The 25,188-nt window shown below is 33.6% G+C and overlaps 1 protein-coding gene across 15 annotated transcripts in view; it reads right to left on the bottom strand.

The window, feature by feature from the left end:
* The window catches only part of LOC145276902 (uncharacterized), a 296,930-nt gene that overhangs the window by 169,319 nt on the left and 102,423 nt on the right, over positions 1–25,188 (bottom strand). For all 15 annotated transcript variants that reach the window (XM_080128348.1, XM_080128358.1, XM_080128349.1 and 12 more), the window contains exon 3: positions 5,089–5,296. In XM_080128348.1, coding sequence (XP_079984474.1) covers positions 5,089–5,296 — 208 coding nt within the window. The remainder of the gene's footprint in view (positions 1–5,088; positions 5,297–25,188) is intronic.

Here is a 25,188-nt window from a genome sequence, read left to right as displayed (position 1 = left end):
ATAAAACTTTGTTTCATCTGAACATAAATTTATACATTATTATTATTACTATGATCTATAATACGATAGCATGTGTGTCATTGTCTGTGACTCACTTACATCCAGGTTGTTTCATTGTTATTTACTTCCATTTCTTGTAATAAATAATTTTACCAAGAATTCTTCATAAGCTTTGATTTCAATTATAGCTGATGGCACTCAAGTCATCTATTTTTTTTATAAATAATTTTACCAAGAATGCCTCATAAGTTTTGGTTTAAAAATAATTTTATCAAGAATTCTTCATAAATCTTGGTTTTTGCTCCAGTTTTAGCTGATGGCACCTTAGTAATCTATTTATTTTATGAATAATTTTATCAAGAATTCTTCATAAGTTTTTATTTCGATTTTAGCTGAAGGAACTAAAGATATATATATATATATATATATATATATATATATATATATATATATAAAAACGGACGATCAAGCCTTTATGTGCTTTAGACTAAACATACAACATAACATTAGCTACTTTTATTTTCTCTACCGCTCTCCCTTGACCCAGGACTGCACCATATTAAACAAAGTCTCTGACAGCATAGACACAGCACTCTTCCTCGACACTAGTGCACAAGTCCATGTATTTGGTGACTTTAATGTTCACCACAAAAACTGGCTTGGATTCTCTACTCACACAGATGCAGCGGGCAACACAACACATAGCTTTGCTATATCTCACTCCCTATCACAAATGGTTACGTTTCCAATCCGTTTCCCTGACCAGCAAGAACCACATGCATCACTTCTAGATCTGTTTCTGACCACAGTTCCCGAGGAGTGTACTACAAATGCTGACAGTCCACTCGGGAACACTGATCATGCAGTGGTGATGGTTGAAATTGCCCTAAACTCTAGACCCAAAACTGAAGAGCCAGTGCTCAAAACAACGAGATATTATAAAAAGGCTGACTGGGAAGTCATCAGAGATCTTATCAGAGATGCCCCATGGGGAAATATTTTTTCTCTTCCTGCTGAGCAGTGCGCAAATGAGACCACTGAATGGTTCAAAACAGCAATTGAAGCACATGTTCCCATGCGGAAATTTTATAGCAAGCCCCACTCTCCCCAATGGTTTACTTCGACTTGCGCAACTGCCATTGCTCAAAGGCAGCATGCATACCACAGATTTAACCGACATAAGTCCAGTTCAAACAGACATAAGTATATAGAAGCTAGAAGTAACATTAAGAAAGAAATAGCGACAGCTAAGAGAGAATTTAATGAAACCACTAAAAAACGCATCGAAGCAAAAAAATTAGGAACTCGTAACTTCTGGAAAATCTACAACAGTGTAGTAAATAATGGGCAATCAACAATTCCTCCACTAACCAACAATCACAAGGTTGTTTGCTCAGCAACCAACAAGGCTAATATGCTTGCCAGCCGGTTTGCCTCAAACTCCACACTGGACCCTTCCAACCACACCCTGCCTGACTTTCCTTTGCGGACAGATGCCACGCTAGACGATCTACAAATCACCCCTGCTCAGGTACATGCTATCATAAAAAACCTTGACACTTCAAAAGCATGTGGACCTGATCTCATCCCAGCTGTGCTATTAAAAAAGTGCTCAGCTGAAGTAGCTCCAGTTCTCTCCAAACTTTACAACAAATGCCTTAATGAATCATGCTTCCCGGGCTGTTGGAAAACTGTTTCTGTGGTACCAATATTCAAGAATTCTGGCGAAAGAACTGACCCATCAAATTATCGCCCCATTAGCCTCCTCCCACTTTTCGCCAAAATATTTGAGACCATAATTAACCATGCTCTAGTTCATCACCTTACAGATGCTAAACTTCTGACTGACAAACAATATGGATTTAGACAAGCCCGTTCCACAGCAGACATCCTCACTGTAATCTCTGAACGTATATACCATTCACTGGACAAAGCGGGAGAGGGCAGAGCAGTAGCTCTAGATATATCTAAGGCTTTTGACATGGGTATGGCATGAAGATCTCCTCAGGAAAATTAAATCATACGGTATCACTGGTAGAATACTTAACATAATTAAATCCTTCTTAGATAAGAGAAAAATCCAGGTTGTCCTCGACGGTCGTACATCTAAACAGTGTAATATAAATGCGGGAGTGCCTCAGGGGTCTATCCTTAGACCTCTATTGTTCCTAATATTTATTAATGACCTCCCCGACAAAACTGCCTCTGAGATGGGTATATATGCTGATGACACCACACTCTATAACAGGCATGACAGGAAAACAAATGAACACATATCTAAAGAAATGGCAAAAACACTAGAGGATGACTTCGAAATCTGTAGTGGAATTGGGACAAAAATGGATGGTCACATTCAATGCTGCCAAGACTAAACTGGTTTCCTTCAATAATTACAAGAAACCTTCTCTGCCACCAATAGAAATGGCCAGTGACTCCCTGTCTGAGAGTACATCTTTCAAACTGCTTGGCCTAACGTTCACAGGAAACATAAGTTGGAACAATTATATTGAAAAGATTGCCAGGGCCGCTGCAAAGAAGGTAGGTACCGTGCTAGAAAACTACTGACACCTGAAAGTATCCTGTACCTCTATAAGGCCACCATTCGCCCATGTGTGGAGTATTGTTGTCACATTTGGGCTGGTGCATCTGCTACCAGTCTCTCGCTCCTAGACAAGGTTCAAAAGAGAGTCGCCAATCTGATAGGCCCTGCACTGGCATCTAAGCTTCAGCTTCTGTCCCATTGACGAAACGTTGCATCCCTCTGCCTGTTCTACAAGTATTTTAATGGTGAATGCTCTGAAGAACTGCAGACACTTGTGCCCCCACTACGTAGACACCCTCAACAAACCCGACAGGCAGCTAAATCCCACCCCCACACAGTAGAGATCCCTAGATGTAAAAGATCTTTCTACTCCAGTAGTTTCTTCCCCAGAACCACTAGACTCTGGAATTCCATTCCAGGTCTCTGCTTCCCCAACTGTACTGACATGCAGAAGTTCAAGTGTAACGTGAACCGACATCTTGCTGCCCAAATCCCAACATAGTGCCCCAGTAGCTGCTGGCCCTGATAGTAGCCCCCTACACCACAGTGGCAATGTGCCTTGTTTGGGGTTAAAATGTAAAAAAAAAAAAAAAAAAAAAAAAAAAAAAAAAAAAGAAAATTTGGTTTCATATCAAGCTGATGAACCCATACAGATATATTTTTTATTTTTGAAATCGCAACTTTATGATATATAAAAATCAATAGAACATTAACTCTATAATAATATATACGAAATCTTCAAAAATTAAAATATCATATTTAAGCATATTTTACGAGCTGGCTACGCCGGGTGTCCCTGCTAGCTTTGACAAATACTTTTGCAGTTTTAACAAAATAGCTACAATAATATCAGAGCGTCTCCATTTACACTGAATATCTACAGAATGTCAACATCAATATATTACATTTAAATCAGTCCCCTGTAAAATTTCTACATGTCCCGGTAGTTATTATTATTATTATTATTATTATTATTATTATTATTATTTTTATTATTTTTATTATTTTTATTATTATTATTTTTATTATTTTTATTATTTTTATTATTATTATTATTATTTTTATTATTATTATTTTTATTATTTTTATTATTTTTATTATTTTTATTATTATTATTATTATTATTATTTTTATTATTATTTGCATCTCATTTTTGTTTTTAGTTTACAGTTTGCTGTAAACTAAAAACAAAAATGAGATGCAAATAATAATAATAATCAATTTAATAACCCACCAATTTTTCATAATTAAAATAAAATTTTAACTTCATTCACAGAGAGAATGCATAGAATAGTAAATAAAGCCCATTCCCTCCCCATGTTAAAAACGGTTATCTAAATAGTAACATTATTTAGAAATTCGTTCATAACAATGGGAGAGGGAAGGGCGTTGTTAAATATTTTGTTCTTACATCGTTTTCTCATTTTGCCTACCAATCGTCAACTATTTTCAACTGTTTATGAAAACTTTCAAGTAGCATGTTGTATACTAACGACAAACTGATACAATCTGGCTTTGTTTTAAAATCAAAATAAATCTTTTGTTGTCTTACAATTTTACATCAATTACAAGGAAAACATTGGAGAAAAAAATATATGCTGAAATTACTCGGAAATTTGAAATTTTGCAAAAAAAAAAAAAAAGTCACTAATTATATATTCATTAATTTGAACAGAATCGAAATTGGGAATTGTATCGGAAATTTAAGACGGAATCGGTAATTGTATCGGAATTGGAAAAAATTTTGAAATCGTCCCATCACTACAAAAAAAAAAATTTTTTTAAATGTTTAATTAAAGTTTTTAATGTTTAAAAATGTAACATGTTTTTAGATATTTATTTTTACAGAAGTTACGCATTACTTCTCTTTAACGTTCGTGGATATCTGGTGAGCAACTGAAATTATCTTTCCAGAATCAGTATTTTTTACCCTAAAAATAAAGCAAAAAGAAATATTTTTATGTCGATAACATAAGGGAAGGAAACTTAAGTACCAATATGTTTTTTCTAACTTTGAAAATTTTTCGAGATAATTTATATGTTTAAAAAATGTTTTATTACAAGGAATGACTATCTGCAGAATCAATAAATTCCTCTTTTAGACAAATTAGTTATCTTTTAGTTAAATTAGTTGAAATAATTTAGAAACTTTCAAGGAAAATTTTATTTCCTTGTATTTCTCTTTTAAAAAATAGTTTTGTGCTTTGATTAAATTGTTGTTAAAATGAAAATACATATTTATTTTTTTAACACAAATTCTTTGGGATTTTTAAAGGAAAATTTTTTTTCTGAGATCAAAAAAATCAATCTTATAATATGCATTTTGCTTACATTTACAAATGACATATTTAAGTTACTTCAAATATGATGTTCCTTTCAATCTCCTTAATAAGTGAAGAGCTAAATTTACATAGTCATAAAGTAAAATATTTTTTAAACAATAATTATATTTGTAGTTAAAGACCTCTCTAGTAATACTACATTTAGCTACTGCATGCCATAGATATTCATATATTCATTGTCATTACAAAAAGAAATATACTTACTTATATGTTCAATGGATCCAGCACAAAATTTGCCAAAAAATTTCTTGGCACCAAGGTTTTTTAAATCAGTGATGAGAAACGGCCAAAGATGTAAGACATTATTACGAGAGAATCGGTCGCGTTTCTCCACTACAACTGCTTTGGCTCCCAACAAGGCAACTTCGATTGCTGTTCGTAATCCACATGGGCCAGAACCAATAATAAGCACCTGAATGGAAGAAAAAATATATACAGAATAAATCTTATGGGAAATAAAAATAAGATTTTGTTATCATAAAGATTTGCTTTAATTAAAATGCACTGTTTTAATCAGGATGACAAAAGAAATATTGAAAAAATTAGATATACAATATTTTTTTCATTTTAAAAGATTTTAAACTTAAAATACAAGCAATATAAGCAAAAAAAAAAAAAAAAAAAAAAAAAAAAAACTAATTCACTGTAGACAACTGGACCTTACTATTCTAGTTTGACTGAAGTATGTGTTCATAGCTTTAACAAAAGATATTAATTCAAATTGATGAATCAATTATAATCTAAAATTAAATTATACAGGGTGTTCTAAACAAATTTGACACTTTTTAGAAAGAAAGACATCTTTTTGAAAAAATGTTGTATCTTAGCCAATAATTGATGTATTCTCAAAATTCAAAGTGCATCTCTTAAAGGATCTATCTCTTAAAGGATCTTTTGCGAAACATGAAATACAGCTCACTCAAAGAAGTCCCTGAGCTCTGAATGTACCCAAATCTGAAGTGCACAGACTTCATGGTATCCTTTGAAAGACGCCTGAATACTAGTTTAATTTTGGCAATAAACTTGTCTTTTGTATTGCAAACAATACGGTTGATGTCTTTCTCAACTGAACCTCACACTTAATAGTCCAGCAATCAGATGAGTTATGGGGCCAGATAAGTCATAAAAATTCTCAAACAACCACTTTCAAGTTTTTCTGAAAGTGTGAAACATAGCTGAGTTCTGATGTCACGTGTATGTTTTTCATCCAACGTTTGATGAAAGTGAACAACAACTCAATGTAGCCATTGAATGAGTATCTCTTAAGATATGGAAGTGGTACTATGTAGCTCTTGCTGGTAACACACTTAAAGACGATCACGGTTTGAGGGAACTTGATCTTCATGATGTACAAGACTTTGTACAGATTGTAAGCTAACCACCTTCCATTCTGCATAACTGGTCTTGAGAAGATAAGCATCCCTTGCTCAACTTTTTATTTTTACTTTATTGGGAACTTTCTTGGCTTTTATAAATCAATTTTCTTGAACCTTAGTGGTTAGTAGTTGATCCTTGTGACACTTGTATGAGAAGCAACAAAGATCCTTGTCTGGCATTTTCTTCATAGTCACCATCCCGACACCCATCTTTTGCCAAGAGCCGCATTATGCTGTCTGGATTTTGCCACATTCTTTTTTTGCAGCTTCAACAAATTTCGTGTACAAAAACTATTTGTTGTATTTGAACACTATTAAATACTGAAATATAACATAGAATAAGATTTCCTTTCTATACTAATCATTTCATCCAAGCAATGTAATAAAACTTCATATAAAAAATATCTGCTAGCCCCTCTCACAAGACAGCCCTTAGTATTAAGAAAAATATATCGGATGGATCAAATTCTTTGGGGTAGAATTATTTTAGAACAAATTTTCCGGTAGCAGATTTGTCAGAAAGGCTCTTATAATATCATTATAAATGCATAAGATTCCATCAGACAAAAGGAAATTGATCTTTCTACAAGTTTCTTAATGTGTAGTTTTTATAACTTGTCAATGAGATAAAAAATATGAATGCATCCATTTATTATAGGCTTTGTTCTAGCTCTATTTATATATATAACTATGTATATAAAGTAGTAGCGTTTGCGTGTGTGTGTGTGTGTGTGCATCTGTGTGTACAACTCCCAATGACCAAAGAAATATAAAGCCATATGTGTGTACATCTCTCCTGGTCAAGAAATATTAATGCCCAGGATAGGATACTTCTGTCAACAGAGATATTACATTTCATATGTAATTTCTATATATAGCATTCTTCAAACCACATCTACATTGACTGACTACGGTCATTAGCTTATCACATTAAATTAAATCTATTTAAATAATTAGCTCGATGATATTACTTATTCGACATAATAGCTTTGTTTTAACAATTAGTAATTACATTTTTTAATTATTTAATTTATTTAAATTTAAATTTGATTTAACTTATTTTATCTGAAATCTAAAATCGTTTAATTTTCAAACAAGAAAATCAAAGGGGAAATAACTGTGATAGTTTAATTGAAAAATTGTTTTAAATGAAGCATGTTATTAAATATTTTATGTAATAGATTTGTTTTCATTTCGAAATATTCCTCTAAGCTGAATTATTATTTTTTATTTTTAATTCAGAGGAAATTTTTTTTTTCGCTTATTCTTAATTTTTAAGTGACCTTTTTTATATGTTAGAGAAAAAGATAAATATGAAAAATCACTCCACCCTCGAAAATTCCTTTAAAATTACCACTTTTCTAGGTTTTCGGGGGCGCTGAAAACGAAAATAACGTTTAAAATTAGGGCAAACGAGTAGTTTCCAAGATATGAAAAAAAATGTCAGTCTCAAAAAGACGTAATGTAAACGTAACGTAAAATGAGCACCCACTTTGTGGCCACCATTTTTTTGGAGGGGGGGGGGGCTTTCTTTCCACCCTCAGAAAATCTTTTAAAATTACCACTATGTTATGTTAAAAATTCCAGGAAAGAAGTAGTTTATAGGATATGAAGAAATGCACCCACTCATTTGCTGTAATTTAAAACTTTATTTTCGTGTCTAGCGCCCCTGAAAACTTGTAAAAGTGATAATTTTAAAGGAATTTCCGAGGGTGGAGCGATTCTTCATATTTACCAAGAAACATAATTAAAACTAATGTCCTCATTTACTTGCATCCCACGAGAGCAGAGTTATTCAGACACAGGGCCAATTTTCCATGTGAGCAAAATCCATCATCCGTTTTTTTTGTTTATAAAATTTAATCGGTGTTGCCCAGGATTTATTATAATAATTATACCATAGCAAGTGAGTTTAATTGCCTGCGAAACAGATTTTCTTTATAATTCATTTAATATTTTAAATTAAAAATGATCAATTTTTACGACGTGACCCAGGGTTGTTTAACCCCTAAAAACATGACAAATACAATTTTTTTTTTTTTTTTTTGTGGTGGTGGTGGGGGGGGGGATATTAAATTTGGAAAATAAAACCCCAAAATATAAGAAATTCATTGGGGGGGGGGGTACATTAGAAATAGAAAATGACGAAAAATTTAATTTAATTGTTTTTGGAATTAATTTTTGGTAGATTTTTTTTTTTTTCTTTTTTTTTTGTGATCGCACGGGCATTCGTTGCTATTTTTATTGAAATAAAAGTTGTAATGATTTATTTTTAATAATTTTTTTTTTGGGGGGGGGGGTCTTTCCAGTGCTCAATATCCGGAGAATAGTTTCTTCCCTTTGTACCCCTTCTGTCGAAATATCTTGTGGAGAAGGTATCACATACTTCTTTTTTGGGGCGATTACATTTATATGTTTTCATCCATTCTTTTATTTTTGTTGTGGGGGTATCCACGTTGCAAAAATGATTAGTATACAGGTGTGTTTCAAACGGAACTTCATGCCGACCCAGGCAATGCTGGGTAACAAATGCTAGTATATATATAACTAGCAAGGTGCCCGTCACTGCCCGGTCATAAAATACGCTTAAATATGATATTTTGATTAATGCAGATTTTGTATGTATTATTATATTATATTGGACCCAATATATATGGTAATGATTTAAAAAGTTAAAAAAAAAAAAAAATGACTCATGCACCAATACAGAGAATCGAAACCAAAACATTTAACTTACGATTTATTTTTTCCTCTGCCGTTAATGACTGAGCTATGAAGACATGTTTGTTGGGCGGCTAAAAATCTAAACATGAACCAATAGCTACTACGTTATGTATGCATATTTGTAATGCTGACATTCAACCGTCACCTGGTAAATTTCATATTTTTAATTTTTTTAATTTTCACTTTTGTACAGATTTTCCTAGGCTAAAACCCAAATATAAAGTTTTGCATGGGTTCAAATACCTTATATATGAAGTTCCATAATCTGTAGATCAAAAACTCTAGGAGTTTAGTAGGCAAATTTTTTTAAACAAAAATATATATGCATACATAAATATAAATGGAAAGAGTTTTGTGTTCACTATAAACTTTTTATGCAAATATTACTTAAGTCTAAATCATGTAGAATATCCGCGTGAATATAATTACACAGAATAGTTAACTAAAGATGACAATACTATAAACAAACGAAAAACTAATATGGAAATTAATTAAAATGAATGTTTAAAAGAATATGCAAATTAGCTACATCTTTTGCTAGAGAATGCAATTGCATGACCCATATATAAGAAAGTTATATTTTCTTTTTAAATAAATAGAAAATAGTGTTCTTAATATGAATATCAATACACAAAAAAACAAATTTGTAGGAGTATATATATATATATATATATAATCTTCTCTACAATTATATAAATGCACGTTAAAAAACGACCCTGGTGTCTAACTCTGTCCCGTGGGGAGGCATAGTAAATAGGTACAATTATATAAATGCAACTTTTTGTGTGTGTGTGTATAAGTTTCTTCCTTATAGACTCAGAAATGGCTGAACAGATTTTCTTCAAAATTTACAGAACTTTAGTGTATAAGTCTGGAAGTGATCTTAGTTAAGTTTTGTCTCCGAATACCGCTGATAATTACCGAGAATCGATAATCAAAATTATTTTAATTAATCTATCATTGGTAAAGCCATTTTTTCCATGTTGTCACTTAACAACAGCGCATGAAAATTCTACTGTGGGTAAGTTGATAGCAGTTTTTTTTTTTTTGGGGGGGGGGTCTTTTTTTTGCATGACATGGTCTGTAGGTTCAAACTCCATGCATAAATTTCTTTTTTTTTTTTTATTAACTGCAAAGAATTTTATAAGACTTGAAAATTTATGTGTTTTTTAGCAGTGCAAAAATAAATTATGTTTCTGTTTTTGAACATAATTGAACAAGCAACTGATCATGAAGAAATTGCAAAACAGTTTACACACATATTTAGTGAAAATGCGATTCAGAGGTTTCTTATGTCGGTTTAACACAACATAGGCCTCAACAATCAAGCACAAGTAGTATGAACGGCAACATAAGATAAGGAATTTTTCAACACGGTTGACGAATTGTAGAACTATGCAGCGGCAACCACATAAATTCTTACAACGAATAGATAGTCGATGTTGATCCTGTGGTTTCTTTCTCATACGGTTCAAGAAATCATGGTCCATAAAACCTTGCCAAAGTAGTTGGTTTTGATCTGGAAGAATAGCTGCTAAGGGGACAATTCAGAGAAATTAGATTATTGCTGGCACCTTGCATCCATTGTGTGGGGGCTACATTGATCAGTAAAGTGTCAATATAACCAGAAATTTACTAAAATAATTTTAGGATTACAAAAAAAAAAAAAAGAAAGAAAATATTGGAATTACCAAAGATACAGATCAAAATAAGCATAAAAAAGGCATCAAAGCAACCCCCGAGCAAAGTCGGGTAATACTGCTAGTATATATATATATATATATATATATATATATATAACGGACAAACAAATTGTTAGTCGATTTTTCTAACACCAGTTAATGAACTCTTTTGGTGGTGGTGGGGGTTTCTAGTTGTGCAAGTGATTACTTCTCTGCTGTAGTTGTGTTCTTTCAGGCACTTTTGTTATTGGAATTGGTAATTGTATTGGAATCAAGAAAAAATTTGGAATTGTCCCCGTCCTTCTAAAAGTTATTTATTTTGAAAACATTTTTTTTTTTCACTCATTTATAAACTGACTTGACACACTTGCCATTTACCATATCTCGTCTTCTGTATTTGAATGAATAATACACAGGACAACATGGACAAAACTGATGACCTAAACCATCTGTGACAAGATACCAGTTTATCGCCAGTTACACTTTCTAAAAATTGATTTATACAACTGCATAAGTATTTGTTCAAGGTACCTGGTATTCTCAAAATGGCCACTCATGTAAGTACTAATAGGCTCAATGTCACTTAACTTTGGTTATTTTGTGAGAACCAGTTTGTCATAACTTATCAAAATATACCATGAGGAAGGTCTCATTATTAATGGAAATGTCAGAAATAATATAGGTTCACTATGATGTTGAAAGCTATTTCTATGAAATGAGCCCCTTTTACTTGCCTCTCCACGAGGGTGCAGAGTTAGGCATAAGGTAAGTTTTTAATGTGAGGGAAACAAGCTCGCCAAAAAGGAGCTCTCTAGATTGGGATAAAAATTAAAATTGAACAAGTCTAGTTCTTCATTGATTGATGGCAGAAAATATGAAGTGCAAAATCAGAACAGATACTACACTTCATTCCTAGCCAAAAAGATAAAACTTGAAATGAGTGTTAAAACTTAAGCAAACTCAGAACACCTAAAGACAATCTTAAATCATTTTAAATTCATTGTATTATTATGCGTGTTCTGAGTTCATTTAAATGTTAACATTGAGTTGCATTAACCTGAATAAATAGAAATGATTTGCAACATTATAGACCTATAATATTATATAAGTAAACGTGTCTGTGTACATTTCCCTGCGAAATAACTCTGTCAATTTTCACTCTACAAACTCGAAATTTGACATACAGGGTACTGAGATTTGGAAAAATCTTTGTAATCCGTTTTCGGCCAGTAATTTGCCTGTTAAGGGGTCAAAGTTCAACGATTTGACCTTTGAGAACTCTACCAAACTCCTCCGACAATTTTGGGTATAAACAATTGAAATTTTAGATATAGGTTCCTTGAACATGGATCTAACTTAATAACTTGATTTGAGCCCAAAACAATAAATGTTAAGGGGTCATAATAGGGGTCAAAGTTAAAAAAAAAATTGACCTCTGCAGTCTCTACCAAATTACTCAAGACAATTTCTGGTCTAAACATTTGAAATAAAGGGTATTCAGAGATAGGGCAAGCCTTTTAATCGGTTTGGGTCGAAAATTTTTAGTTACCAATATGTAAATATATGTATGTATGTATGTTTGCATGTCTGCCTAAAACTTTCAACAGAAGCGACAGATTTTTACAAGATCAGTATCGTTTTGAAGTTCGACCTTTCAGACGACAAATATCGAAAAATTGGGTAAAAACATTAATATCTTCACCTTCAACTGGGCACTTTCCTACAGGGGGAGGGACTTTTTTCACCGATATTTTCAAAAGTCATCCTCTCTTTTCGATTGTCTTGCCTTAAATTAAACCTACATCACTTCCGGTTTGGCGGTGGTTATAACAGCAAAGACATCAGGTTTTTCCTCCCATTCTTTTCCTCCTTCACCGTACGAGTTTCAGCCTGCCTTCCTACTACTACTTTTTTTTTTTTGTGCTCAACACACACATCCAAACACCCGGGCAACGCCGGGTTGAAATGCTAGTATATATTATATATATATATACTCGGGGTTTTTTTATTCAAAAGTAATGGACTAATGAATTCAACGAGGTTGTTAGATAGTGCTCAATAAAAAGAGCTGATAATACTTGTTTATTGTTATATAAACATGGTTACATCCTGCTGCTACAAATAGCCACTTGTTTCAATCAAACAACAGATATCATCAGGCAGCGACTTAACTATTCAAAAGTTCAATGAATATTCATTGAACTTTTGAATAGTCAAGTCGCTGCCTGATGATATCTGTTGTTTGATTGAAACAAGTGGCTATTTGTAGCAGCAGGATGTAACCATATTTATATAAAAATAAACAAGTATATATATATATATATATATATATATATATATATATATATATATATATATAATAAGCACTTAGTGTATCACTGACATGCTCTTTATTCTATATTGTATGCTTTAATTCTTCTTACTGGTATAGAAATAGACAACCCCTCTTTATGTACCTTCTCTCACCTGAATAATTCTATATTTATCTAAACCAGACAATGACTATTACTTGCTGGATAATCATAGCAATAAAAAAGATATAAAAACACGAAAGTTTTAACAGTTATGCACACCACTGTTCTAAAAAAAATCGATTTGAAAATTGATTTTTACAACATGTAATATAAAAATGAAAATAAAAAAGTGCAAAAATGTGATTTAAAAAAAAATTTAATTATAATTTCTATTTTCTTTGCATCATAAAACTTGATTAAATTATATTTAACTACACGTTTCTAAGTGAATCATTTCCGGGAAAATATTTCAGTTTGAATCAAATCTTTTGAAATATAAGTGGAAACTGATGAGAGAAAAAAGAAAATCGTCATCTTTTGCTACCAGAGCAAAAGATAACACATCTTGAGGTAGCTCATGTAAGTATCAGAATTATGCATTAAGCTAGGAAAGCCATGTAAAGCCATTATAAGTTAATTTTGTAGCATAAGTCTTTTTGAAAATGTATGCCCCCCCCTTAACATTCAAAGTATTCCATTTCCATATGAACTACAGATCTTTGCATATCAACAGTGAGTTCTCCAGTGTTATTTAGGTCCAATCATTCAGATCTCTTGAATTTAGACTCGGTGCCCACCTCCATTAAGTGCACATATACACTTTCCTTGCTTCATAGAAATCATATCGACATTATGTATCTTATTATAAATTTTCGTACTGTCTGTCTGTGTGTGTGTGTGACACGGTTTGTCTAAGTCTACAGGCAATCCACTCAGGCAAGTTAGGTACCGAAATGAAGCTTATGACCCAGCAGATGTTTTAGTGATATTTATATCTATGTTTGGTGTATGGAAACGCAAAAAAATAACGATTTACTAAACGTTTTATTTACTGGATACTTTCCCGGTATTCACTGGAAGTGATTATCTCCCTTAGTAAGTTCACTTTAATGTGTGTGTGTGTGTGTGTGTGTGTGTGTGTGTGTGTGTGTGTGAGAGAGAGGGAGAGAGAAAGAGAGAGACAGTGAGAGAGAGGGAGAGAGAGACAGAGAGAGAGAGGAGAGAGGAGAGAGAGAGAGGAGAGAGAGAGAGGAGAGAGAGAGAGGAGAGAGGAGAGAGAGAGAGAGAGAGGAGAGAGAGAGAGAGGAGAGAGAGAGAGGAGAGAGGAGAGAGAGAGAGAGAGGAGAGAGAGACAGGCAGGCAGGCGGTTCGAAATGAAGCTTATGACCCAGCGGATGTTTTAGTGATATTTATATCCATGTTTGGTGTATGGAAATGCAAAAAAAAAAAAAAAATAAAAAAAAAATAACGATTTACTAAACAATGTTTTATTTACTGGATATTTTCCGGCAACACGGATGCTTGTATAAACCAATAAATGATATCTTGTTTATGTCTGATGACTGAAATAACCAACCAAAGTATGGTTTAATTTTCAGCACACAAATACAAGCCATATAAATTGTCAACTAGGTGTAAAGATGAATCATAACTGAGAAATTAATTTTTTATTTTCAATTATTTCACTTTACTTTTAAGCATGACCATTTATTGTTGGGTATTGAGTTTTTTTTTTTTTTTTTTTTTTAGTTTTTAGAAAATGATATTTTTTACTTTTGTTTCTATTTAAAAATAATAACTATAAAGACAAGCATTTTTAATCATATGAAAAAAATTGAAAACAATTATGGAATTCAGAATTTGTCAACGTTTCATCTCCATCTACTGGTGTCAGATGACTCCAGAACAACAAAAATTATCTTGAAGATTTTTTTTTTTAAATCTTTATTTCAGTGATTGTTTTTTTCAAAATATTGGGTAAAACAGCCACTAACTATTCACTGTCATTTATTAATGAATAAAATTAATTTTGTCAATAAAGATGAATAGTACTTATTAGTTAAGTTAGTATCAGGTTTAGTTTGCTATTTTAATTATATTATTTTTAACATGCTTTATTGACTAGACACATCTTTATTAGCTCTTCTTCACTCTAAACTTAATTTATTTTATCATTAAAAGCATTAGAAATTCAGATAATTTTGTGGCATGCAACAAAATCTTTACAATCAAAACACTAGACATGTTAGGTAAACATGGACTCGAACTTAAAAGTTTGGTGTACTAAAGATGAAAACATGATAACATGTTTGAAACATATTCAAACGTTTTGAATATCTTAAGAATTGATACAACCTGACAGACAAAGGAAACCTTACTACATGTGCACAAAGAGACATTCTTCTATTGTTATTTAATCCAAACATTATTGTGTACTTCTGGGTCCTTTACATGCCCACATTATGTTAATTTTATTTTTATTTCGGACTATTAGTCTCATCTTTATTAGTTGTTGTTTGTTTGTTTTTATTGGTTCACAACGTTTCGGCCAACTTCCTCTGGCCTTCGTCAGGTGGTAACCGCGACGGATAGGAACTTCGAATCTCCTAACTGCATTCTCAGCCATCACTGCCATCCGTAGTTGTCGTCGTCTCACCACATTTTTGACCAATTACCTCTGGCACGCTTTGGGTGGGATTGAAACCGCTATCTTCAGACAATGTTCATCTGGAACCGTAGAGATTCAACGTCTCTATCAACTCCGTGTTCGTTTTTTGCTGAGTCTGACGAGGGTTCGTCATTGTAGACGTTACGTTGATAGAGACGTTGAATCTCTACAGTTCCAGATGAACATTGTCTGAAGATAGCGGTTTCAATCCCACCCAAAGCGTGCCAGAGGTAATTGGTCAAAAATGTGGTGAGACGACGACAACTACGGATGGCAGTGATGGCTGAGAATGCAGTTAGGAGATTCGAAGTTCCTATCCGTCGCGGTTACCACCTGACGAAGGCCAGAGGAAGTTGGCCGAAACGTTGTGAACCAATAAAAACAAACAAACAACAACTAATAAAGATGAGACTAATAGTCCGAAATAAAAATAAAATTAACATAAAAAATACTCATCTCAAAATAAAAAAATTCCAATTAAGGAAAAATATATATATATGCCCACATTATATTCAGAGATTATTTTGTAAAACACTGCATAGTTCAGGTTTTACCAGGTCATTTGATATCAAATCAAACCAGATTTTATAAATAAAATATGGATGGAATAGGCAATTTTAGAGAGGATATGAGATTAAAAATAATGTAATAAGACAATTTTAAAATATGGTTTCACAGATCGTTGTGAAAAATAGTAAAGACAGTGAAATAAGTATATAAGCCACACCTTTTTAATTTATTTAGGGGTAGAGGGAAGAGAGAATTTGGAATAAGCTCAGTTGAATTCAAATCCAATTTGATTTATTACGGTTATTTATGCATTACTAATGGCTATATGGAAAACATGAATCCACAATTTTATCCAGTTACAAGTAAAAATAACTTGTTTTCAGTTCATATTATTTAGATTCTTCGGACTACTGTTCACATCTTGAGTGTTATTTTCACAACGTTTAGGTCAATGCAACCTCTGACCTTCTTCAAGTGTATCTTGTGGAAATCTGGATTCGCCACAGAATTTTGAACGTAATCCTTTATTTAACCTGTACGAGTCTTTTTCAAGTCTCACACAAAACACACATTCATATTTCAAGCTGTCATATACATACGCGCACACAAACATACGCGCCCACGTCCACACATGTACACATTCACGTTCGCGTACATACACTCACATTCACGTATATATACACACACGCTTATGTATACACATGTACTCACACACGCGAACACGAACACACACATGGACGACGTCACTTCCATTTTCTAAGGAAATACACATGCGCAAAAGACACTCCAGAAGCGAGTATAAAACATGGAGACAAGCTGTTTCTAATCCTCTCTTTAGGACCAACTCTCAACGAGAGAGGTTGGGCTAACAAGCCGCCGCCGCCGCTTCGGCGCGCGCACACGCGCACCTCATGCCCACTTCCTACTATATATGGGGCACGAGCTAATGACTGTATGTATACATTCTCCCTCTTTCTCTCTCCATCTACTACTGGTCACTAAGAACACCTTCGCGTAGCTGACTACTAACTGATGACAACTCTAATATCCACTCTTCCTTGCCTACACGCTGGATTCTCATTTCCACTACAACACTTACTTCAATTCCCACGCGCGAACAAACAATAGTGACCCAAACTTGAGATGAAAACACATTTCCTTTTCTTGCTATAACACCAGTCCTGCAACGGACATTGGTTACATACGCGCGGACATGTTATAACTAAAATGTTCATTTCTTTCAACAGCAAATAAACAACGTTTATCTTATCCATTACTTGAGTCTTTGTTTCCTTCAATTCCATTCGTTTCATTATTCCTTTGTAACGGGATTGGGGTATTTATATATCCTAGTCCCCTACAAACCTATGGGGGCAGCACACTCTCACGCCATCAGCCATGACTGAGTAGAAATATCTAGTATGAATTTTAGAGGTTTAACTATTTTTGTTTTCAGATATAAATATCACTATTTATTACTAAATCTTGGGAATGAAAAAAGGATTTGTTTAAAAAAAAAAAGAAAAAAAAAGACTTATTGAAATGTTTATAAGCATCCATCCCTGAAAAAAAGTGAATTGTTTTCAGTTAACCGTATATACAATGCTTTAGCATTAACTAAACCCCAAAATGATTTTCTTTATAGTTCAAATTAAGTGGGTGGATATCATTATGACAGGCATTGTATACAGACAATTTGTAATACTGTATACTTAACTTCCTATTAAAAAAAATTAAAAAAATTAAAAAAACAGAATTCATCAGAAAAGGAAAAAAACACAATGTGAAAACAAAGAATACAAAAAAGGAAAGTTAAAACCAGAGACCTTACTATAAGTGGTAAGAACTACAAAGTCGAATGGAAAAACATGTACGTTTTTTTGTGTTTTTTGTAAATACAACTTAGATTTGTTGAATAGGTCAGCATAGGATTTTTCTAGAAAGAATCTTTTCTTTGTAAGTATATTAATTCAAAGCACAATATTTTCTAGACATTAGTCACTTATAAAAAAAACTTTCCAATATATTAAACCAACTAAAAAAACTTAGGAGTACAACAAAAAATATTTCTGGAATTTAACAGTAGCTATGCAGTTATTTATTTATTTATATTTTTTGTCTTCATCCCAAGAATGTAGTAGATATTCAGTTGCTTGTATAAATAAACGTCTATTCCAGTCTCAGCCTCTGGGCTCAATAGTTGTCTTAAGAATGCAAGAAATGTTATCATAAGATTTAAGGAAAAAGGAAGTTTTTATTGATATTAATTCCTATGGATAGACGTCCATAAGTTGATATTTTAATCTTAAATTTTCACATTAATTTAAATATCCATGAAAGATAAATGTATATCTTCCATAGATAACAACAAGTTCAAAATATGAGTAGTTTATACCATTTTTACCACCATGCGTTCAATACAAACAATGAATAACTAAGTTAATACAGAAATACAATTAACAACTATTGATTTAATTTTCAAATAACAAACTTAGGATTTTTTTTTTTTTTTTTTTTACACAGTGGTCACCACTTATCAAGGCCCGGAAGCCACTCAGGGATAAGGGTTATTGCAAGTACATTACGTTAGTGTGGAGATTTGATGAAGTGTTTACTTAAGGGGGCGGTTCATTAGGAATTTGTTAACGTTGGACTTGAAGACATCCAAGTTGTAGTCAGGTGGGAAGCAGGCAGACGGAACAGAGTTCCACAGGCGTGCAGTTCTAAGAAAGAAGCTTTGTTCATGGAATCCACGTTTTGATTTAGGCACAGATAAAGAGTGAGGGAAATTTTTCATAGTGGATTCAGCTAGACGAGTGTTTTTCGTGAAAGATTGGCAAGGGGGGACCATAGATTGGAGATAAGACGAGCACCTGCCATGGAAATAACGATAAAACAAGGATAGGCTCGCAACGTCTCTTCTGTGGGAGAGAGGTTGCAGGGTAGAGAAAAGGGCATTCCCCACTAAGCCACAAAGTCTATTTTGTACTCTGTCAAGGCAGGATAGGCTATTTTTAGCAGCTCCTCCCCAGATATGGCAGCAGTATTCCATCCTTGGACGTACTTGGCTTTTATATAGATAGAGAATTGCATCAGTAGTGAGATGTCGTTATGTTCTACTTCATCAGCAGAAAAGCATCTCATCTTGATTAACCATTGCATTTTAATGCCACAGAAAAAAGGCACAATTTTCGTTAAATATTATAAGAACATTTACAAAGGAATCTCGATAACATTGTATTTCTTTAGTTTTTGATTTGTAAACACAAAGAACAGGTAGATGTAGTTTAGAATTTCGAAAAATATTTTTACATAAGATTTATTTTATTTATATTTTTATTACATGAATGTCAATTAAATTATCTCGCTTTCCATTTCATTTGATTGAATAATGATGTTGTTCAGTAGAGTTTAGAATTATTTTGTTGAAATGGAACCAACCTATCAGACGCTAGTCAAATTTCAACAGATGCAAATGAACTGATGGATGTTCACCAATCAGACATAAGAAAAATATTGTTTTTTTCCCCTTCAAGTTTGGTTCTTAATATATTCTTTAAATCTTGCCACTTTATGTGAACTTATCACATTCTTCTCCATAAAACAAGTAACACCTCTTGTGTCTTCTGGTTTCCACGTGCCGGTAGCAGAGAGAGAGAGCGTACCTTCTGTTTTTTTTAAGCAAGATTGTTTGTGGCATTACTTATACAAATGTATTTTCTATTATGACTTTAGAAATTTTTCAAAGAAACATACAGCAATAATATTATTTATCGAAATTTCAGTTTCCTCTTCCCTCAGTGTTTGGATCGCAGAGGGCTTCTCAGACCAATCTGAGCGTGGAATTTGCATGGAATTTGCGTGGGCAGAGAAGGCAAGCAATGCTTGGCAGGGGGCGTTGTTGTTCAGCACGATTTTTTCTTGCCTGCCTCTTGATCTCAATCAGTCTTCTTTCTGTCTCGTATCCTTTGGTATCATGTATGATGGATTGGCGCCACAGGCACCGATCCTGAGATGTTGTTTCCCAGATGTGAAGATCAAATCCAGTGTTTTTTAGGGTGGATTTGAGTTGGTCCTTATATCGCAGTAGAGGGCGGCCGATAGGGCTTTTTGCTGTGGCTAGCTCCGAGTACAGGGTTTTTCGAGGGAGTCTGTTTTCATCCATTCTGAGGATATGCCCCAACCAATGGAGTCTGTGCCTCATGGTGGTGGCCTCAATACTGCAGCTGTTTGTTCTCTCAAGAACGCTTGTGTTGGTTACATAGTCATACCATTTGATGTTCAGTATAGCTCAAAGTTTTTGTTGGTGGAATTTTTTTGAGTTTAATGAGATCACTTTGGTATATAGTCCAGGTCTCACACCCATACAGAAGCGTAGGTATAACAATCGCGTGGTATATCATGAGTTTAGTTTTTATTGAAAGATGTTTATTATTGAAGACGCGCTTTGTCAGTTTACCGAAAGCTCCATAGGTGAGGCCAATTTGGCTTTCTCTTTCATTCTCATTTGAGCACTTTTCCGATATTATGCTACCGAGATATGGAAAGTGATCTACTTGCTCAAGAGTAGTGTCATTTATGTGAATGCTCACGTCTTGTAAGATGGTATTGGGTACTGGTTGTACTAACACTTTTGTCTTACCAATATTAACAGAGAGTCCGAAGCGATGGTAGGCTACCGTGAAGTTATTTACGGATCTCTTCCTTGGAATGGCTAAGGACCATGTTGTCATCTGCATATTGAAGCTCTGTGATGTGTTGGAATTTCACAAGGCTTTGAGATTTTAGTCTAGCAGGCTTGAAAAATCCCCCATCATTACGGTACCTATCCACCCTCGGATTATTTGGGGGAAGTTCATGCAACATTGCAGCAAGATATAAGGAAAAAAGGGTAGGTGTTTTAGTCCACAGGTAACTGGAAACTTTTTTGTTTCCTTGCCTTGATGCGATACATATCCTGACATGCCTTCATGCAGTGCCTGGATGCGTTCTACAAAGTGGATTGGGCAACCAAATTGCTTGAGAACTTTCCACATTGCATCTCTTGGAATGCTATCGAATGCTTTTTGCAGGTCATAAAATACAAGATAGAGGGGTTTCTGTTGTTCCCTGCTTTTCTCCTGCAGCTGTCTCGCACAGAAAATCATATCTATTGTTCCCCGCGAGGCACGGAAGCCGCACTGAGATTCTGGGAGGGCGGATTCCGTGACTTGCAGCAAGCGATTCAGTAGTATGCGGGCAAAGATTTTTCCCATTATGGACAAAAGGGCAATCCCACGGTAATTGCTACATGATTTTCGGTCACCTTTTTTGAAGTTGGTTACTATTACTGCGTCTTTCAGATCCTTTGGTACTTGACGTTCTTCCTACATCTTAAGAATGAGATTGAATAGTCTTGTTTTCAGATGTTGTCCACCATGGTGGATAAGTTCGAAGGGGATATTATCAGGCCCTGGGGCTTTATTTACTTTCATTTGCTCCATCGCAATAAGAAATTCTGTAAATGATGGTGGTGCATTCATCCATAATTGCGCTGGGTACTGTGGGACCATTTTGAGAAAGTCCTCATCTGCAAAAGATTCTTTATTGAGTAGAGTCGCAAAATGCTCCTTCCAACGATCCAGAATTGATTGTGGATCGTTGCGGATGGTGGCATTGTCTACTGCAAGGAGTGTTCCGATGGAGGATCTGATGGGGCCAAAAATTTATTTTACACCGGCATGGAAATTTCTAAGGTCGCGGGCTTCTGCAAAACCCTCCAATTCTAAAGCTTTCAGCTGTCACCATTTGTTTTCTAGTTCCTGTAATTTTGATTGACACTGTTTTTTGCGGTTTCTGTAAATGTTGGTTTTATGCCGGCTTCGAGGGTCTTGTTCATGAGCATGGCGAGCGTTTATCTTTTCTTGAATGAGTTGATTAATTTCAGCACAGTTTTCATCAAACCAGTCTTGATTATTTATAATGATAGGAAAAATGATTAAAAATCTCATACTATAATGTGAACATTGGTTAAAAACTAAGAAAATATAGTAAACATCTACGATATTAAATCAGGGTGGTGGTGAATTTGGGAGTGGGCATTATTATTATTTCACTCACTGGGAGTTGTCTCACAGGCCATCATCAGTGATCGCTCACTGGCAGTAACCTGTGGTATTCACTAGAGACAGAATGACAACAAGTCTCCTCAGATTTCCAATGTTCTCCACCTCTTGACCATTCGTGCAGATGATTGCACACAACAGCCGTTTGCCATTGATTTCTCATTGGCATCAGCCATTGGTATTTCCTGTGGTTTGGATGACAAAATGTCTCCCCAAGGTACCATATTTTAACTGCACACTTCCAGTGGAGGTCTGGTTAGTACCCCCCCACCTCAGACTTTCCATCCTCCCTGACCCTTCACAACTAGTTGGTGTGGCACCAGTCGATGTCATCTACAGTTTTTTTTTTTTGCACTTCACGGAGAATGTGGACCCTGTGTAAAGGGGTTTAATTTAATGGCTGCTTCCTGAGGTTTTCTTTCAGTTTCTTCGTATATACCTCATACACTTTTTTTTTTTTTTGTAATTGAGCATGTATTTTTTTTTTTTTTTTTTTTTTTTTTTTAAATTTCTTTAATTAAATTTGATTCATACTTTTATTTCGTGTTTGTTTTTATTTTGTTCAAATTTATTTTTATTATTATATTTTCCACACTAATATTTTTATTTTGTTACATTTATTTTTTCATAGATATTCAAATAATCCTTTTTTTTTTTGCCTCAAATAGTACCTTCAAAAAAGTTTTTGTGATTAAATAAACCAATGAAAACTTTTTGCATATGCGCTTTTTAGGGAGCAACAATTAAATTAAAACCCATTTACGCAGGGTCCACATTCCCCATGAAGTACCTTTTTTTATTATTATTGTTGTTATTGTTATAATAATAATAATAACAAAAATAATAATGGTGCTTGTGCAGTGTACGCACTGTGCTATATTTTAGATAGAATTTTCAAGTTAAATTAAATTTTATGGTATCTTTTTTTTTCATTAAATTATTAGGTGAAAGTGCAAAATAGTTAGAAAGCCCCCTCCTGTTAAGAATGGCTTTCTAAATAACATTATTTCAGCACGGTGCGTACAACATTTATTTATAAGATAAAACACAAGAAAATATGTTAACTAAAATTTAATGTACATCAAAATTTTAATTAAAACTGATTAGTTTTTCTTAGTAATTTTTAAGATGAATTTGTGTTCGTAAGTCTGAGGAGAGAATAGAGAATTTCCCATTTCAGTCATGTAAATTATTTACAGATAAAATGTTATAAAACAAACGAAAACTTTTAAGTTTTAAATATATTTCAAAGAAATAAATTACACCCGGTGCTAAAATATTGAATTCATCAATCGTTTTAGTTAAAAAAAAAAAAAACTGTTGTGAAAAATGCTTCTAACTTTAAAATATTTGGATATTCTCATATAAAAATCGTTTGTTTTGCAGTTTAAAAACATAAATAAAATGAAATATTCGACTTCCCTCAAGAGAAATAAAAGTTCCAAAGCAAGTTCACTTACTGTTATATCTTGTTAGAATAAAATTATCCCAATGTGCAATTATGATAATTCTAATAATAATCTAAATTAATAATTGTTTTTTCTCTTTAGGAGAATAAAAAACATAATTACAACAGCCACAATATAAGGCAACGAAAAATATTTTTATGGCCATGTGGTTGAACACCGAAAACCTTAGGCACCTTCGTGCCTTTTCCTACATGTTGATCTGGTAATGACGTCATGCTTCATTGTTCACTGGCCTACTCTCTCGGTAGCCGTGGTTTCTGTGGCTGTCATATTATTATTATTACTAGCAGGGTTACCCAGCATTGCCTGGGGTCATAAAATTAAACCCAAAAATGTGTTCATTTGTAAATGAAGCAATTGGATAATATGGTAAATATTATCCTGAATTTTTAAGAAGTGCTTCCACTTCTTTTTTATGATAATAAGGGAAAGTAATTATAGATCACATTTCGATGTCCCCTCTGCTCCTAGCAGCTGTGCTTCAAAATTGATAATGATCAGTCAATTAGTTTTGGTGTCAATTTTATTGAAACAAATATAAAACATTTTATTTATTTGCAGACTATTATTCTCATCTTCAGAATTGTTGTTTCACAATGTTTCGGTCAACTATTCCTCTGGCCTTCGTTAAATTGTTAACCACCACAGGATAATTGTTGCTAAATCTTTAACTGCATCTTCAGTAATTTCTGCCTTCCATAGTTGCTGTTGTCTCACCACGTTTTGGCCAACTAATCCTCTGGCTGGCTTTGGGTAGGATGGAAACCGCTATCTTTAGACAATGTTCATCTAGAATTGCAGAGATTCAACATCTCTATCCACTGTGCCACAAGCAGGTATAGTTGGACGAAATGTTGTGAAACAACAATAAAGATGAGGATAATAGTCAGCAAATAAAATATACAAATAATCTCATCTCAAAAGAATTCCAATAATTAAATAAAACATTTAATGCTGAAATTTTACCCTGGCTTTATTTAAGATTGCATTAAATTGCTGCCAGATTGTGCTGAAATAATAACATTATTTGGGAGGGAGGCTTTGTTAACTATTCTGTACGTATATGTTATGGGGACATATGCAGAAGACAGACTGTGATATATTTTTTCAGATAGGATTTTCAGATTAAATCCAGTTCTTATGGCATGATTTGTTTATTAAAATGTTAGGTAAAAATACAGATTAGTTAAAAAACTCCTTCCCCTTCCCATGAGTATCTATGTGTGCGTATGTGTGTGCATACGTTATAGATTACGCAGGGCATAGGCCACAGTCAGGAATATTATGTATAATATAAGAATACACTAATGGCTAACATCCAAAAACCATAACTTACTAAAAAAATAAGAATATATTTTAAAATACAGCGACACAATATAATTGTGTAAGAAAGGAAAAAAGAAGAAAACAAAGCAGAAATGAATTGATAAAAAAAAATCGAAGGTTTAGAAGAAATGTTATTGCCTTGTCAGACACA

This window comes from Euprymna scolopes, chromosome 5 (genome assembly GCF_053919585.1).
Source record: "Euprymna scolopes isolate OS-2025 chromosome 5, ASM5391958v1, whole genome shotgun sequence".
Classification (NCBI taxonomy): Eukaryota; Metazoa; Mollusca; class Cephalopoda; order Sepiida; family Sepiolidae; genus Euprymna; species Euprymna scolopes.
This window is presented reverse-complemented; position numbering and strand designations above follow the sequence as displayed.